This window comes from Neomonachus schauinslandi, chromosome 8 (genome assembly GCF_002201575.2).
Source record: "Neomonachus schauinslandi chromosome 8, ASM220157v2, whole genome shotgun sequence".
NCBI classification, from domain to species: Eukaryota; Metazoa; Chordata; class Mammalia; order Carnivora; family Phocidae; genus Neomonachus; species Neomonachus schauinslandi.
In genome coordinates this window covers 9,146,147-9,164,007 of record NC_058410.1, presented here as the reverse complement: position 1 = coordinate 9,164,007, position 17,861 = coordinate 9,146,147, and the positions used below count along the sequence as shown (strand labels likewise).

The 17,861-nt window shown below is 47.7% G+C and overlaps 1 protein-coding gene across 2 annotated transcripts in view; it reads left to right on the top strand.

Annotated features, from left to right (window-relative positions):
* The window catches only part of SYTL3 (synaptotagmin like 3), a 76,442-nt gene that overhangs the window by 53,434 nt on the left and 5,147 nt on the right, over positions 1–17,861 (top strand). For both annotated transcript variants that reach the window (XM_044917461.1, XM_044917460.1), the window contains 4 exons: positions 1,441–1,575; positions 9,661–9,839; positions 13,806–13,908; positions 17,343–17,513. In XM_044917461.1, coding sequence (XP_044773396.1) covers positions 1,441–1,575; positions 9,661–9,839; positions 13,806–13,908; positions 17,343–17,513 — 588 coding nt within the window. The remainder of the gene's footprint in view (positions 1–1,440; positions 1,576–9,660; positions 9,840–13,805; positions 13,909–17,342; positions 17,514–17,861) is intronic.

Here is a 17,861-nt window from a genome sequence, read left to right as displayed (position 1 = left end):
ATTTTAATATTTGCTAATTTGACAGGCAATTTTTTAAAAATCTGCATTTCTTTAATTTTAGGTGAGTCTTTTCTCATTCTCTTTTCTCCTCTTTGAACATCCTTCATCCCTGAAATCCTCCCCTTGGATCTGCAACTCTTCCAGCCTGTTGTCTCCTCCCCTGGACCGGCTCTTTGGTGTCCCCAAGCTACCTGTTCTCTGGACGACCTGACACATCAGGAATCTGTCTGGCCTCTTGAGTCTCTGCGGTTGCATGGTCGCTAGCAGGTGCAGGAACATGCTCCATACTTGACCCTCATGATGGGACCTCCACTCGTGATGCCCCACCTTTGAGTCTCTTCCCAGCCAGGCTTCAACTCCCACTCAGGTCATACTTCCCCCAGAGATCATCCCAACACCCTCTTCTGCATCAGCTCTCCCTCCCCTCTTTTCCATTGACTTGGCTTGTGACTCCATTTCAGTGGTGTATCTATTCCTGACCAGCTAGGTGAACCCCTGGAGGGCGGACAGTGCATCTTCTCCTTCCCCTTCTCCTCTGTCCCCCGCTTTCTGCCCCAGTACTTAGAGCAGTGGGTCAAAGATAGTGTTGCTTAACAAATGTCGGACGGACCTGAGCTGGCGCTCTGGGGATCGAGAGCATAAACCGTAAGAATAATCTGGAGCTAATCACTTCTTTCACTTGCTCGCTAATATTCTCAGTCTTTCACTCCTGAAAATTACAACTACGCTGCAAATGTTATATTTCTGAGTCCCACTTCCAACCCGGCACCAAAATCTAAAGTCTAGATTCACAAACTTCTTGCGAGTTCAGCCAGGAAGAGGTTTCCTACCTTGTGCGTTGTGTTTGGGAGTTTCTAACCTCTGCCACGTGTGGCTCCTGAGCATTTGAAATGTGTCTAGTGCAACAGAGGAGCCAAAATTATTGACCTTATCTGCTTGTAATGAATGGGAATTTAAATTTAAATAGCCACACGTAGCTAGTACCTACCACATTGGAAAGCACAGCTGTGTACATTCTAGAAGAGGTACTGACTATTAAAGTATTTTGATAAAATTAAGAGACATTTTGATTTTTCCCTTTTTTATAAGCACATTCGAGCTCACACTGATAGGCGAAATATTGGATTTCATGTGATTTAATGCAGGGATCCTTATTAAGGTCAAAATGTGGACTTAACTTCTTTAAGACTATTAATCCATAAGCGATTCACCCACCACTGCTCATGAATATCCCAGTGCTTGCTGGTGCCTGCCGGGGCCCCGCGGGTGTGTGTGTATGCATTTATCCAAGCAGAAATGTGCTCTCTTACTCAGCACCCAGAAGTTTGCGAATGAGTGTCATCGGATCATAGATGCAGGCTCTGCTTGTTGTAGTTACCACATTTGAACAAAATCACACTGGGACGCAGACCCCATTATTAATTGTGTTTCCTTTTCCAGAAGGCAAGCATGCCGGATATTCTGAAACCTCTCGATCAAGGGAGTCCCAGACGCCTTACTAGCCCTGTTTTGAAGCAAGAGGATCTCTCATCCAGGCCAATTCCCAGCGCTTTATTCTCAGGAGGCTTGAGACACGTGAGTCTCATCTAATTCCCTGGACCCATGATGCCTGCCTGTCAGCATGATGTCAGGTTGGGTTGGTAAGCGAGGGTAGGAGGGAAGTGTCATCCTGTGGGATGAACTGGAACAGGACCACACAACTTGGAGGTAGTATTTTCCCTGCACTGGGAGCAGGGGAAACCTGGCTATACTTTGATGGTTTTTCTTTTATACACACAGATTTAATAATAAATAATGGTATTTTTGGATGAGAAGTTTTTACTTTCAAAGACATCTAATTTATCAGGTATTTCTCTTACAATTATTCCTGGGTTGTGTCTACCCACAAGTCATGAAGACATCCTCCTGTTTTCTTCTAGAAGCTTTATGAAAGTTTCGTTTATATGTGTAGGTCTGTGCTCCAGCTCCTTGATGTCGTGAATGGTGGTGTAGGTTGAGGCTCCTTTTCCCACATGGATACTCAGTTATTCTAGCACCAATTATTTAAAAAAGACTCTCATTTCCCCCATTGACTTTGGCATTTGTTGAAAATCAAGTAACCATGTAAGCATGGGTCTTTTTCTGGGTTCTCTGTTCTGCTCTGACCTCTCCGTGTGTGCTGTGGCGACACCACCCCATCCTGATTACTGTAGGGAGCCGTGAAGTCAGGTAGTGTGGGTCCTCCAGCCGTGCTCTTCTTTTTCAAAATATTTTAAAGATCATCTCTGTTAAGAGGCAGGCCTTTTAGTCATTCATTTGTTTAGTTGAAAACATCGAAGGAATGCTGGCTTTATGCCTGAGATTGTGGTATGTGGTGTGACAGAGCCTCGGAGGATGGGTCACCTCACTGTCATAGCTCTTGAACTTACTAAATAATCTTAGACAATCACAAAGACTCTCCAAACGTCAGAGTCCTCATCAAGGAAATGGGCATCAAGTTTGTTCTTTTTATTTCACTGGTTGTGTTGAGAATCAAAATGCACTCATTCCGTGGTGTGTTAGAGTGGTTAAGAACTCAGCTTCTAGAAACCACCTTCTTGGTTCGCATTCCAGCTCCCCTAGTGTGACCCAGAGCGCACCCTTCAACCTCTCTGTGCACTGGGGCGGTTGGGTTTTTACGGAAAATGGCGTTCACTTTAGAAAATGATAAACTTCCCTCCGTCCCCCAACTACATGAATATCTGGTGAAACGTTAAAAAGTCGAGGCAGAAGCGGGCCAGACTGCGCGCTGAAGGACGGCTAACATCCCTGCCTTGTCTACTGACTGCTGGCGGCCCCCACCCCGCCCGTCACCGCGTGCGCCTGCCTCTCTCCGCGCCTACTCTGCACCCTCACTCCTCACAAGGTGGGGCCCAGCAGTGCGGGCATCACCTGGGACCTTCCAGAAATCAGGGTCTCTGGCCCCGCCCCAGACCCACTGGGTCAGCCTCTGCAGTCTAACAAGAGCCACCTTGCCCGGGAAGCCTACCCCTGCCCTGCCCTGCCTGCCGTCATCCTTCCCTTCTCTCTGTTACTCATGGTCTCCTCACCTTCTACCGTGTCCTTGCTTTCCCTGTTGGGTATTGTCAACTGTAAGTCCGGTGCCCGAGCTGCACCTGCCACGGAAGGAGCACTCAGCAAAAACTTGCGGGACCATGGCACGGCTCCTTACCCGACCGACTGTGGATGGAAAGCCTACTGTGTACAAACTCCTGAGCCAGGTGCTTCCCCATCAGTCGTTTGCACAACGATCTTGCCAGGTGGATACTATTACCCCATTTCTCAAATGGGGAAAACTGGTTCCCAGAGGTCGAAGCGAACAGTAACCTTGGAGCTCTGACTCAACACCCGGGAGCTGTGTGAGTCAGGGCTCTTTGTGCTGGCCCCCGGATTTGGTGAGCTCTCCAAGGGAGGGGGTCCCCTGGCCGCACCCCCGGTTCAGCTGCACTTGCCTGGGGCGGACCCACACCTAGTAAACCTTTCCCACTGGTGGGAAATGCTGCAGCGGTGAGGAGAAGCGGGTGAGTGTGTGTCTCTCACCCAGGCTCGGTTTCTTAGGGCAAGTCCTTCGAAGCCACCCCGCAAATTCAACACGGTCCCCTTCTCCCTGTCTTCTGTCTGGTGTGCTCTGATTTGTGCCCTTCAAGTTACCCTCGTGAGGTTGAGTTATTCCGTGATTACGCCTCACCTGTTCCCTTTAGACTGAAGCAGTGTTTGTCTGAGGAAACTAAACTCCCACAAAGCAAATACTGATTATTGCTTCGAGCCCAAAGATGTTGCCCGTTCTCCTGACAGACATTGACATTCTTTAAGAAGCAGGAAGTCAGAGCCAGAAAAAGCTTTACTAAATCTCTGCTTAGTACAAGAGGAGAAATACAAAGGGGCATTAAGTAGGGGAAACAACCTCCCAGGTCGTTAAATCAGTGCAAAATGAAAGCAAGTGCTATTTTGGGGGTCATCTTAGCCAAATTTAGAAGTGATACAGGTCAGTGTGGGCAAGGGTGTGGAGCTGCAGACATTCTTAGAAACTGCTTGGTACGTTTATTCAGAGGAATATTTGTAGCTATGAAAAATAATGTTGAAGAATATTAATATAGAAAATACACATTGGTAAATGAGCCTGTAAGGTTACAAAATAGTCTTATAGTAGCACATATTTATAAAAACAAAATGGTTCTCCTACAGACATTGCAAACAAGTGAAAGGATTATACCAAAATTTGACCCCGGAACGATGGGGTTATGCTTTTCTCTTAAAATTTTTCTGGGGGCTCATCTGTATTTCCTGTATTTTTTCCATAAACGTGTTGTAATGTTTTGGGAGGAAAAAAATAGTTTGCTTTACAAAAAAAAAAAAAAAGAAAAAAGAAAAATCCAATCAGAAGGAGTGGGAACTTGGTGGTGTGAAGAAATACATTAATTTTTTAGACTTCCTACGGGAGAAAAATTCCTACCAGAGTTCCTATCTGTTTTTTAATTTTGTTTATACTTCTGTTTAAAAAAAGTCTAAAAAGGAATGCATTTATATCAGTGTTTTCATGCAGTTTACATTTTTCCTGCCAGAAGGTGTTGTGATTGGCAGGAGTGACCACGTGAAGTTCACGTTGGAACTCCTTAGATATAGAGGTTGGCAGAAGTTTGAGAGGGAGCAGATTTTTAATCAAAGATTTAAAAAGTCCAACTCCCCAGGTGTTTTCTTTAAAGATAAATTTGAGACGTGGGATGTCATCCTGGCATTTCGGTCACTTCTAAATAGGGACTGGCTCAAAACTGTTCACTTGGTCCATCATACAGAGGTGTGTGTGGAAATTCTTCATTTTTCCATTAATATTTCTGAACTTGTCTGGCTCTACTGATTTTTTAAAAGAGTATTGTATTTAGCTTTCTACACATATTAATGTGTTTTTGTTAAAAAACAGAATAAAAAAGGATGACTATATTATATCCATTCATCTAATGGAATACTGTTTGGGAGTGACAATGAATGAGCCCAAACCACACCTGACCACATGGATGAATTTAAAAAACAGAATATGTGCACAGTAGGAATGCTAATTATATAAATTCCAAAATCAGGTGAAACTAACCAATATGTTGTTTGGGGGATATATACATATGTATTAAAACCATAAAGAAAAACAAGGATGATTAACAGGAAACTTCGAAACAGCATTTACTCAGGGACAAGAATAAGAAGAGATTGGACGGGGCGGGGTGGGGGCAGGGCACTGCTGAGGTCCTGCTTATGTTATTTTTCGACAGCTGAGTGGTGAGGCGCATGGATGTTCATTCTATAGTTACTATTTAACTAGAGGTATCCATTATATGTACTTTTAAAATGTTTCACAGTGGGGAAAAAAAAAAAGGAGAAAAACAAAGGAAATGATTCGCTTAGCTTACGAAGGACGACCACATTGTGTGGCATTTTCCAAATGGTAATGAATGTCCTATACTCAGTATGCATGGGGATGGTTCTAAGTCTCTACATGCATTAACTAACTGAGCCTCATCCCAATCTTATGAAATAGATCCCCATTTTACAGATGAGGAAACTGAGTCTACAGTGGGTAAGAATATTGCTCAAGATCACACAGCCACTAAGTGCTGGGACCCGGGGCCGAATGGAAGCCTGTCTGGCTCCATGGCCACCATCTTGACCACTCGGCAGTAATGATCTCAGTGTGCTCTTGGTGATCAGGATTTTTTATTTATTTTTTTAAAGAATACAGTTGACGATTGAACAACGTGAAGGTCAGGGACACTGACCTCCTGTGCCGTCGAAAATTCGTGTATAACTTCCAACTCCCCTAAAACTTAACTCATAGTCTACTGTTGACCAGAAGCTTTACTGATAACATTTACAGTCAGTTGACACACATTTTGAATGTTATATGTATAATGTACTGTATTCTTACAGTAAAGTAAGCTAGAAAAAAGAAAATGTTAAGAAAACCATAAGGAAGAGAAAACACGTCTGCAGTACTGTACTGTGCTTACTGGAAAATTCTGCATAGTCAAACCCACGTTGCTCAAGGGTCAGCCGCAGCTGTGGTTTCCGCTGACCCCTTGCTTCCTGCCTTTGTGAAAGGAAAGGGCATCGAGGCTTGCTTGCGGTTACCATAGCTAACGCGTGCCCTTCGGAGAAATCACCGAATGCTCCCTGCCTGCCTTAGCTAGTTCTCCTTTGCTTGTGCTCAGATTTACTTTTCTTTCAAACCCCAGCAGCACCAATGGCTCGAATGAAAGTCCGGCAGAGTTCTTAGTGGCTCTCCTCGGCCAGCACTTCTGGGTTGCCTCCGTGGGCTGCTCAAAGTTGCAACTTGCTCCAAGATCCTGTTCTGGCTACAAAGAAAATAGAACCAGAAAACCTTCCCAAGGCAACAGTGGTAGAGACATAAATTATCTCGGGAATGTGGTTGACCAAAGGACGTGCTCTGCTGTCCTTTCATTATCTCAGGCTATACTTTCCCTGGCTAAGCGGGTACAGCAGCCGAATTGCTCAGAGACGCTACAGTAAGCTGGTGGCCCAAGGAGTTCGGCACCTCCGTCCTCTTCCAGGTCTACTTCTGATTCTCTGTGCAACTTTTGGGTGGGTCCCAGCCTACTTTGAGCTCCCCTAATGTACTTATGAAATGAAGGATGAGTATTATAATGCTTTCTGGATGCATTATAATTCTGATCACCAAGCTGGATGAGCCAGGGGCAACCTTCTCCACACCCCGCAGTAGGGCAGTACCCATGCCCGGTGTGAGTGTGTGGGGGTCAGATCTGCCCCGTTTTGTCACCTATAGGCCAGTAGTCCCGGGCCTGATGCGTTTCTCTGGGTAGCTCAGTTTCCTGCTCTCAGAACATTTCACACCTTCCCCAGTTCTTTTGAAACTCATTCAGATCTTCTACCCTGCTCCTCTTCCTCATTTTCAACAAATAAGCATCCTTTTTACTTTTCAAAAAAAAAAAAATTAGCTCAGAATTGCCTAATCTTCTTGATATCAAAATTAACGTCACTGGGTCTGTACCCAGCCTACTCTCCTTTCCCTCCTGAACAGAAGCAGCCAGTCACCCGAGCAATACCCGGGCACCCACCCTCTCCTGCCCCTACCGTTTCCTCCATGAACGATAGCACATCTTTTTTTTCTCTGCCTTTATGGTTTTTCGTCTTTGTCTTGATTTTCAGCAATTTTATTATGTGCCTACATGTGGCTTTATTTAAAAATAGTTTGCCTCTGGAATCCACAGTTAATGACTTAAGGAAGTTCTAGAAGATTAGGACGACCACCCAAGTGAGCCTTCTCACTTCAGTTCTGTGGCTCCTTCAGGCACAAGACCGTGTACCCCTTCATGCCATAATATTTACATAGAGCACTTCTAAATCAAAGTACTTCAAGTGCTTTCTCTATTCCCTTTGTAAATATTTACTGAGGATCTACCATGAGCCAGGCACTGAGCTGGGTGCTGGAGATACAGTGAGGGCAGGAACGTGCAGGGCCCTGTGCTCGTGGAACTTCCAGGGGCACGGAGAGGTGGGTGTGACCCTCCTTCTGAGAGAATGTTCTTTTGCTTCCAGCAGACAGCTAGAGTGAAGGTAAACAGCCCTTACCCATCTGGTGTTGAGCTCGTTCAAAGCTGGGTGTCAGGCTTTGTGAGGACCGCCCCATTTCCTGTGGACTCTTGCTCCTGGGAAAGAAGCTGGGTGGGGGTGGGGGGTCCCCACTGAAAGTCTGGAGGTCACCAAGCACCTCCTCTGTGGTGGGCTTCTCCAGGAAGAAGAACTTTGGAAAGCGTTTTTAAGTTTCTCAGTTGCTCAGTGAGAGCTTCCAAATCAGCAAAGCCCTTGAAGGGCAAAGAACCATCTAGTGTCTCTCCCACTTCGCTGCATTTCCGCTTTCTCTGTGAACTTGGCGGCTCAAGTTCTTTGTGCCTTCAGGGCCCCAGACACCAGTTTTTGTCTCCCAGCCCTTGGCTTCTGAGCCCCGTGGCTGCTGCGTTTAGCTTGACTCTCCTGTCTTCCAGCTCTGCCGGCTCGCAGGGTTGTGGACAAATGCCTCAGAGGGAGACACAGAGCATCAGCTTGTGCCCCTGGGCTTCTCTAGTAGCTTGCACCCTTGGTCCTGGCTGTCCTGGGAGCCCTACGATGCCTTGAAACTGTTTGGGGCTTAATTCCGTTTTCTGTTTGTTCTTGGCAGAGAAGTTGCTACACTGCAACTTAACCTGATGTGGCCCGAAGTGAGGTCCCGGGACGAATGCCATGTTAATCACTGGAACTTCTGAGCCCCTGCATTCACGCCCTCCTTCTGCTCTGCCAAGCATCCCTACCGTTCCCTCTTCACTCTTGGGGACCTCCCTGATTCCTGCTGTCTTACCACTCCTTGCCTTTGTGAGTGTGAAATGTAAAGACTGTTCTCCACTCGAACCATTGTGTGGTGTTGGCAGATCCCATTTTTCAGAGCCAGTGACTGGGTGCCGTGAAGTTGGTTGGTTCTTGGCCTTAGTTAACTCAGCCCTTGGCTTCCGGCCCCATAGAGGTTAATTCTGATGAGTTGTAGGTTTGGTTTGGTTTGGTTTGGTTTTGCTCTCTCTGCAGTGAGAGAGAAAGCCCCAGACTTTCTTCTTAGTTTCTTCCCAGGATGTTTTACAGCATGGAGGATCTCGCTGGGACTTAGAAGTGGAAATCCTTCAGGCTTCCCTATTTCTAGAGAGTCAGCACTGAGATTTCTGCCGGGAGATGGGGCAAATATTTAAGCAAGTGTAATAGTGCAACAGTAGTTGGTTTGTCTCTTTAGGCAGGGGCATTCCGTGCCACTTAGCCACATCACCTAAGCTCACAGTGCCTTAACTTACGGTGGCAGGTCTGTTTTTCATTGAAATACCCATAAAAATTTAGAATTTATTGTTGTCTTTGGGCTACATCCTTTACACATTTTATTCCATTTACTTTTTTTTTTTTTTAAGATTTTATTTATTTATTTGACAGAGAGAGTGAGAGCAGGAACACAAGCAGGGGGAGTGGGAGAGGGAGTAGCAGGCTTCCCGTGGAGCAGGGAGCCCGATGTGGGGCTCGATCCCAGGACCCTGGGATCAGACCTGAGCCGAAGGCACATGCTTAACGACTGAGCCACCCAGGCGCCCGATTCCATTTACTTCTTACTGTGACCCCGGGAGACGAGTATTCATTTGTCTGTTCAGACTTTGACACAGCTAATCAGTAGCAGCAGGATACGTCGGAACCCAGCTGTATCTGACTCCCAGTCCCGGTACTTAGCACCCCTGCTCTGCTGCTTTCCACAGGGCTGTTCCTGCCACGGGTATTATCTGCCCTCCTGAGACTTACCTTTGCAGAATTTCGTGGGAGATAATCCACTTCATCCCAACTGATTTGTGTTAAAGAATGAGATTGTGTAACCTTTATTGCTAGGCAAACACCGTATCTGGGCAAGACTGGGCTTTCTGAGGATTTCCCATCTCCTTAGGACAGACTATGTGGCCACTTATTTCGGCAATGTACAAACTGGAGTAGTATTAACTTATTATGAGTCAGGATGCATGTTTTGTGCGAAGTTTGATTAATTTGATATCTCGAAACCAGAACTGCAACAAATAGATTAACTGTGAAGTAATTTATTATATCTGTCCTTCTTGATTTCAGGCCAGTCTAATTAGCATTAACAGCACTTGCACGGAGATGGGCAATTTTGACAATGCTAATGTCACTGGAGAAATAGAATTTGCCCTTCGCTATTGCTTCAAAACCTGTTCTTTAGAAATATGCATCAAGGCCTGTAAGAATCTTGCCTATGGAGAGGAAAAGAAGAAAAAGTGCAATCCGTAAGTTTCTTTTTCTAAGTTTTAACATTAGGTGGTAGGCGTATTGGGTCTGAATTTTATATGGGGAAGTAAAAGTCCTCAAATAACCAAGACAATTGTTTAAAAGAACAGAACTATAAAGAAAACCTACTGAGAATGATTTTAAAGCTGTAGTAATTCAAACAATGATAGATAAGTAGGTCAGTCAGTGGAATCAGAAGTCCAGATGCAGAACTTGGCCTACTTGGAAACTTCTAGGATTATGAACAGAGATGAGCAACTCTTTATTGCATGCATTAGACACATAGGGTTCCCCTTTTGTGAACTTCCCATTCATATCTTTTGGCATTTTTCTACTGGGTTGCTTGCCATTTTTTAATTTATTTAGAGGAATGATTGGTTTGGTTTGGTTTGGTTTTGCTCTCTCTGCAGTAAGAGAGAAAGCCCCAGACTTTCTTCTTAGTTTCTTCCCAGGATGTTTTTGGATACAACTCTTCATTGATTGTATGTATTATATATATCTTCTAGTTGTTGCTTGTTTTCTAACATTGTTCATGATGGCTTTTCTTGAAAAGAATTTGATGTCAAATTTGTCAGTCTTCTCCTTTAAAATGTCTGTATTTTGAGTCTGTAGAAAAATTCTCCCTGAAGGTTATAAATATATCCTTCTCTATTTTCATCTATTAGAGTTTTTTCATACTTCAATCCCTTCACCTTAGAACTAGAATTGATTTTCTATGGCCTTTCTTTTTTCTTACATGGAAAACTTTGAGCACACTGTTTTAATTACCAGTCAGGGAAAGGGGATGGATTGTTGGTCCAGCCAAACTCTGCTCTGCTCTGAAACCTTCAGGAGCTCCTCAGGGCAGGACACGTGAAGTGCATTGCTGTGGAGTACTTAGGGTCTCCATAACAGTGTCCCTCTTGTCCTTCTGGTTTCTTAACTTCTGTTATTCCCCCAACTTATACCTTTTGCTCCAGGAAAATTGGAATAGTCGTTTCAAAGCTGTCCCCTGATTTTTTCCAAAGAGGGGCTTTCCTCATGTTTATGTTGTGACTACTTTCCCTCCACCACTCCCACAAGTAGCAACCATAATCCTGTCCATTCTTCAGACTACTGTCCAGTCCCATCAGACAGGATGGGACATTATTCTGCCCATGACTGTTCATGCATGCTGAGCCTCTCTTGTAATTCTCAAAAGGACTATAGTGAGGTGGTTGAGGGTATGGACATTGCACCCTGGTCCACCATTTATGTGGTTTGACCTTGGACAAGTCGCTCAACCTCTCCATACCTCACTGTAACACAGGGAAAATAATAGCACCTCCTTCAAAGGATTGTTGTGGTGTTTCCTGGAATTTGCCCATGTTAAGCCTTCAGAACATTGTCTAGAACATAATAAACATTCAACAAATAGGAAGCAAGTGAGGCACAAAGTGCACAGAGAAGTAGACCTAAAACTCCACAGAGGGACCCCCTTGAGGCTTTGGCCAAATACTCAGGGCTCATACAGACAAGATTTCATGAGGTCTGTCACAGCGCGGTTACTGGGGGTGGTGAGCCACTGGGCGTGGCACAGTGATGGGGAAGATGGGAGCTCTGACCAGCCGGAGCGGAGACTGCTGATCACCTGGGGCACTCACTGGGACGCAGCTGTAGGGTTTTTCTAGCCTCAGAGTAGGGGCTACTCCAACTCTCCCTACCTCAGCAAAGTCAAGCCTTGATAGGGTCGAACTGAGTTGCCCGTCAGTGAAATGCCTACTAGAATATTAGTCAATACTTTTTAAAGGAGAAACAGCCCAGAGAGGATTCTGGGAAGGTGGCAGGGTGGGAAGCCCTAGGTCTCCCCTTGTAAGACAGTGATTGCACTGGTAGAAGCTCTCTCATGAAACGGTTTTGGAACTGCAGTCTCTTGAAGGCTTGCAACTTCCCGCCGAAGACTTGGATGGTACATTGGGGTTCATTTCAGTCAATTTCCGCTCTTAGCCTAATAGCTGCTCTCCCTCCCCCCACTCCCAGCCACATGGCAGGCAGCCGGGCTGGTGTTCCCGGAGCAGCTTACGCTCCGCTTGCAGGAGTCAGCGTGGGCAAATAAAGGGAGTCTGTCCTCCAAATATCAGGGTTGTGTGCTCTGACTGCAGACTGCCGCTTCTGATCACAGAGGTGCAGACCCAGAAGCAGGCAACCATTGTGGCAATTTCCTCCAGTTGTTGAGGTCCCCTTCCCATCCGGGCGTCCTCAGGAGGATTACCAGGGATTTCTCATCAGATCCTTTAGAGGCCAGGAGGCAGTCAGTAGACCTATTCAAAGTGCTAAAGGGGGAAAAAACAAAAACAAAACAACCCACCTGTCAACCAAGAATCCTATATCCAGCAAAGCTGTTCTTCAAACGCGAGGGATAAACTAAAACATTCTCAGATAAACAAAAGCTGAGGGACTTTGTCCTGCAGGAACTAAATACTCAAGGGAGCCCCCTGCGGGGTGAAATGGAAGGACACCAGGCGGTATCTCAAGGTCATGCGAAGAAATAGACCTCAGGAAGAGCAAATACACAGGCAATGATTAAAGCTAGTATTATTTAACAATGGTGTGTACTTCCACCTTATATATTTTAAAAAATCATTTGTCTCTTATTACTGCTGTTTGTTTGTAACTTTGGTTTGTAACTCCACACTTTGTTTTTGACCTAACTTAAGAGACCAGTGCATTTCAAAGAAGGATTAGTTTGTGATTTTGGTTACACAGGGTAGAAAGGTGTAATCTTGTGACCTCAGCAAGGTCAGGTGAGGTTGGCACTAGGAAGGAGCCGAGTTTTTGTTTGCTATTGACGTTAAGATGGTAAAAATTCAAAGAGTGTTATAACTCTAGGAGATGAGATGTAATCCCCTTGGTAAGCACAAAGAAAACAGCTACGGAACATAATACAAAAAGAAATGAGAATGGACTTTAAACATCTTACCACAAAATTCAGCTAAATACAAACGAATGGGGGGCGCCTGGGTGGCTCAGTTGGTTAAACAGCTGAATTTGGGGTCAGATCATGATCTCAGGGTTGTGAGATCGAGCCCGGCCTCCAAGCACAGCGGGGAGTCTGCTTGAGATTCTCTCCCTCTGCCAGCCCCACTCACGTGTGCGCATGCCTTCTCGCTCTCTCTCAAATAAGTAAATCTTTAAAAAAGTAAATACAAAAGAATGACTACAGTACCACAGTAAATGGGAGACACTAAAGCTAGAAGGTTTACAGAAACAAATAGCAAATGACAGAAGTAAGTCCCTCCTTATCAGTAATTACTTTCAATGTAAAGGATCTAGACCCTCCCATCAAGAGGCAGAAATTGTCAGAATGGATAAAAGCACAGGGTCCAGCCATTACCGGAATCAGTAGTCCTTGGCATCACCGAAGCGGCCACAGGAGCCAGGAAAGGGCAGTGTGAGGACCTCACCGGAGGGGTCAGTCTAGAACAGGATTTCAGGGGACGGGCAGAATGCAGGTGGAGAGGCCCCACGAGGGGAAAGTAAAGGGTGAGGCATATACTTCCTATTTTCACTTTTTTTTTTTTTTTGGCGGGTTGGAGGAAGTGACAGGTGGAGGGAGGACAAGCTGACACAGGACCTCCACATCCAGGCAGGTTCTCTAACCTGCCACCGTGGAGCCCAACAGCCCAGCCTCTGGATCCGTGGTCATCACCACATAGGCAGGTAATAAGTGATGTAGATGCTAGGGGTAGGGCAGAAGGAGAGCAAGGGAGCCTTACACCCCCAGGAACGTTCCAGAGGATTATGGCCAAAGACTGTGTGAGCCAGAGGGTGTGTAGCCAGCACTGTCCTTGTTCCCCACCAAGCTCTTTCTGTCAACCCCCAATCCAGGGGGAAGCAGGGTAAAGAAAATGCTGAGGTCTGATTCTCCTCCTCCTGAACCCTTTGTCCCCCTGCCCCCTACCCCCTTGCTGAGTTCTCACCTTGTCCTGTCTGTGTCTGGCCACTAGGTACGTAAAGACCTATCTACTGCCTGACAGATCCTCCCAGGGAAAACGCAAGACTGGAGTCCAAAAGAACACGGTGGATCCAACATTTCAGGAGACCTTGAAGGTACTTGTTGGACAAGTATTCATGTGCTAAGTCTCCCCGTCCCAGGCTGGGCACCCGGGGCCAGAGTTCAGCGGAGTGTTCTTCTAAACTCTTGAGTCAGTTAAATATGAGTACAGACACTTATACGTTTCTGTAGGGCTCTGTCAATCAGTGGCAAGGTGGTAGAAAATAAATTTCAGCCTTTGTACAGGAAAAGTGCAGAGTCTGCTGGACTCGAGAATGGCTCTTGATTAATGATTTCTGAGAAAATGGTGAAAAATAACCTGGTTGCCTCTCAATCTCCAAAATTGGTTTGTCCTGTTGAATCCTTATGGCTCCCAGAGAGGTACTCTCAAGCAGGCTCCGCTGTGAACTACTGAGTTACTATCTTCATGAAAGTGTTCCTTTATTGTAATAATCTGGCAGCCCTAGGTTTCTTCTTCTATGAGCAAAAAAAAATAGTCATCTTATGAAAAACATTTTATAGAGGAATTGTTTGGGTTTTCACTTTCTTTGGTGCTAAGAAACAGGATTTGTGATGTGGGGCAGAGAGATAGGGAGCGACTACGGGGATTTAGGGTGGACAGTTGGAGACGATGTGTGGCAGAGGCCGAGAGCTAGGTGTGGGAGGCTTTGCACTGGACGAACCATCCAGATGCGCAGGGATGTACCCAGTCAAGGCTGGGCAGCCCAGGCACCCCACATGTCAAGCCTGCACAAAGAGAGGGCTTGGTTTGCCTTCCTTGGCAAGTAGGGGCATTTCTGAACTCCCAGCCAATGACCGTCTGGCCAGTTGGCAGGAGCTCCATTTGTTAAATAATAAAAGCCATTGTTTTCTGTGTCCCTGCTGTGGCCAAGTGACCTGAGCTATTAGAATCCTCGTTTACCAACGGGGAAACTAAGGCTTAGAGAGTATTCAGAATTACAGCTCTAACTCACGATGGACTGGCATTCCTTCACAAGATTTATGGTCATGGGACTCCCCCAGAGGATTTTCTAAAAAACAGACTATGATTCAGCAGGTGTGAGTGGTATCCAAGGGATCCCCGTCTGAGACCCCCTCTGGTAGCAAGTCAGTAGGCACGGGTCTTGGCGTAGTTTTGCTCCGTATCTGCTGAAAGAGTTTTGAAAAGCTCCGTGCCCCCTCAGACATTTTAAGTTCATATCCAAAATCACTCATTGTAAGTTTAATTAAGGTGTTTTGTACTAAACAGGTAAACAAATAGTTCACATTTTATGAAATGAGGCGAAGATGAGGACTGAGTATATTTTAAATATTATATAGTTTGATTTTTTAAAGTTTTAACTACCTGATTTAACGTGCAGGCAGAATCTCAAAGAAATCGCCCCCAATTTTTACCCATTGGTTTTTACCCAATGTATTGTGGATATTTTGGTTGTCCCGGAAAACTTCCCAGATACATTGAAGAGAAGCCACGTCCCTCATCTCGTCTAAAGTCTAGAAAGCGATCCTCCAGGTTTTCTAGGCAGGCGCTCCACGGGAAGACCACCGTAGGGGGCCTGGGAGGGTGCCACGCCACACCGGATCTGGGGTCTGTGTCTGAGGCTGGGTGCTCAGGAGAGGCGGGGGCAGCCGCCCAGCCTGCTGGGACTGCCTTGGGAGTGGACCAGGGCGCCGGGGAAAAGGTCTCTTTCCAAAAAGGGATTCGATCAACCGGAAGGAGTCGTGTTTGTTGGCGGGGGGCCACCGTGTGCGAGGACCCCTGAGAGGCAGGCCCCCTGCACGGGGTGGATGGGGAGGATGCCGCCACCCGAGGGGGTGACCGTGGGGGACAGGCAGCTGCCCGCCTGGGACAGTCCATGCTCAGGGGAGCAGGGGCGGCGCCGGGAGCTGGCAGCCTCGGCAACTGGCTGGCCGTGTGGCCGTGAAGGGGACAACGAGACAGACTGGGCGACTCTGAGGGCAGTCAGACATGGACCGTGGGCGCCCGGCTGGCTCGGACGGTGGAGCGGGCGACGCTTGATCTCAGGGTTGTGAGTTCGAGCCCCACGTTGGGTGTAGAGATCACTTAAAAAAAAATAAAATCTTTAAAGAGAAAAAGAGATTAAAAAAAAGAAATGGACCATGGACTTGAGGGAAACCGACTGAAAATCAGCCCAGGGAGTAGAGGGATGTGGCTTCTGACCACAATGGGCACGGATAATCCCAGAGGGAAGAAAAGGAGGGGCAAGTGGGGCAGGCAGCCTGGCCCCGAGGGGGTGTTCGCGGCCTGGGGGGGGGGAGGCAGGGCAGACGCGGCTGCGGGCCGTCCCTGTTGGGGAGACCAAGGGAGACAAGTTACGACTGCTGCACACACCCGTGTCGCTCCCCTCTTGGCCACCAGTGGACGGGCACGAACGGTGTGCAGATGGGTCTCAGGCAAACCAAGGCGGCCACTCTAAGTGGGGGTGAGGCCTGGCCGTGTGACAGGCGGTCCCAGGAGGAGCCAGGACGCCAACCCCAGCGGGGAGCTGCCGAGTGGGCGTTTCCCCTGTAAACGGGTGATCGCTAACACTGACCTCAGGGGACGCTCCTGGAAGCTAAGGAGCAATGTAACCAAAAGCCTGGCGCAGAACAAGGACTCAGTAAAGTGTAACCTTTTTTTTTCATTATTGAGAAAATCCAACGAATAGGCTTGGAACAGGCTCGCAGAGGCTGAATGGCGTCAGCGGCTCTTGGGAAGCCTGGCTGTGTTCTGGCCTTCAGGAAGGGGCCGGGGCACTCTCACCCAGGGCCTTTGGCCTCTAGTCCCCGTGGGGGCAGGGGCCCACCGTCGGCTGGAACGGGGGTGGGGGGCAGACTTTCTTGTCCGCTGGCTGTGCTGAGGCTCCTGTCGGGGGCCAGTGAAGAAACAGCTCTGTGTGACCCTGAGCACCAGACAGGCCTGGCATCGTCGGTCTAGGCAAAAGCCCATGCTAAAAACTCAGGCTTTACGTTAAAAAAAAAAAAAAAAATTCCTAGCTTTCAGTATCTTTGAACAACCCTGGCCAGGCAAGTTCAGGTCCTGAGCTGAGACAGATCTTGGCTTCAGTTGGTTGGGGCCTTCCCTCCTTGCCTGGGGCACAGGTCTGCATTGTGGGAGGGGGACTCTGTAGCTGCCCAGCCTTTCCCCCCAGGCTGAGTGCTGGCTACTCGGCTGGTGGAGGAGGTGGTTCTGTGTTTGAGAAAGCAGAGACCACCCCCCACCCCCGCTCCAAGCTGCTCAGCCCACCCTGACCACACCAAGATGCTCCAGCCTGCAGGAGGAAGGCCCCTGTAGCCCAGGTCCCCGGAAGCTGTGGGTCCCTGGAAGCTGTGGCCCCAAGGGGCTGTGGACCACCCCCGCACCATGCCCCAGGAGGCTATGGGCCCTGGAAGCTGTGGGCTTGGGGAGCTGTGGGTCCCCAGGGGGCTGTGGGCCTGGGGAGATGTGGGCCAGGAACCCAGACCAACTGCCTCTGCTCTGTCTTTGCAGTACCAGGTGGAGCCCGGCCAGCTGGGGACCCGGTGGCTGCAGGTCTCTGTGTGGCACCTGGGCATGCTCACCCGGAGGGTATTTCTTGGAGAGGTGACCATCCCTCTGGCCACATGGGACTTCGAAGACAGCACAACACAGTGTTTCTGCTGGTATCCACTGAGGGCCAAGGTGAGGTCTGGTTTGGGATTGGACTACCCTACCCCCACCACGAAAACAAAACTCCCTTTTCAAAGGGGTTCTGGAAGAGAAAACCTACCCGGGAAGCCTCGGACCCAAGACACCACCACGGGCTTGCCTGCTGGGGCTCTTCAATAGGAACTTCCCGGGGAGGAAAGGCTCCACGTCAGGCTCTCCTGGGTGGGGTAGGGAGCTTTCCCTGCTCGTGTTTGCTCAACTACCTGAGAGCCTCTTTCTCAGTGTAGCCTGAACATCAGCCTGGGTCAGGTCTAGGGGTTTGGGCCTCCTGTGATGGCCTTGTGGGCCCACATGCTCCCCTCCCCAAATTCAGGGTCACTT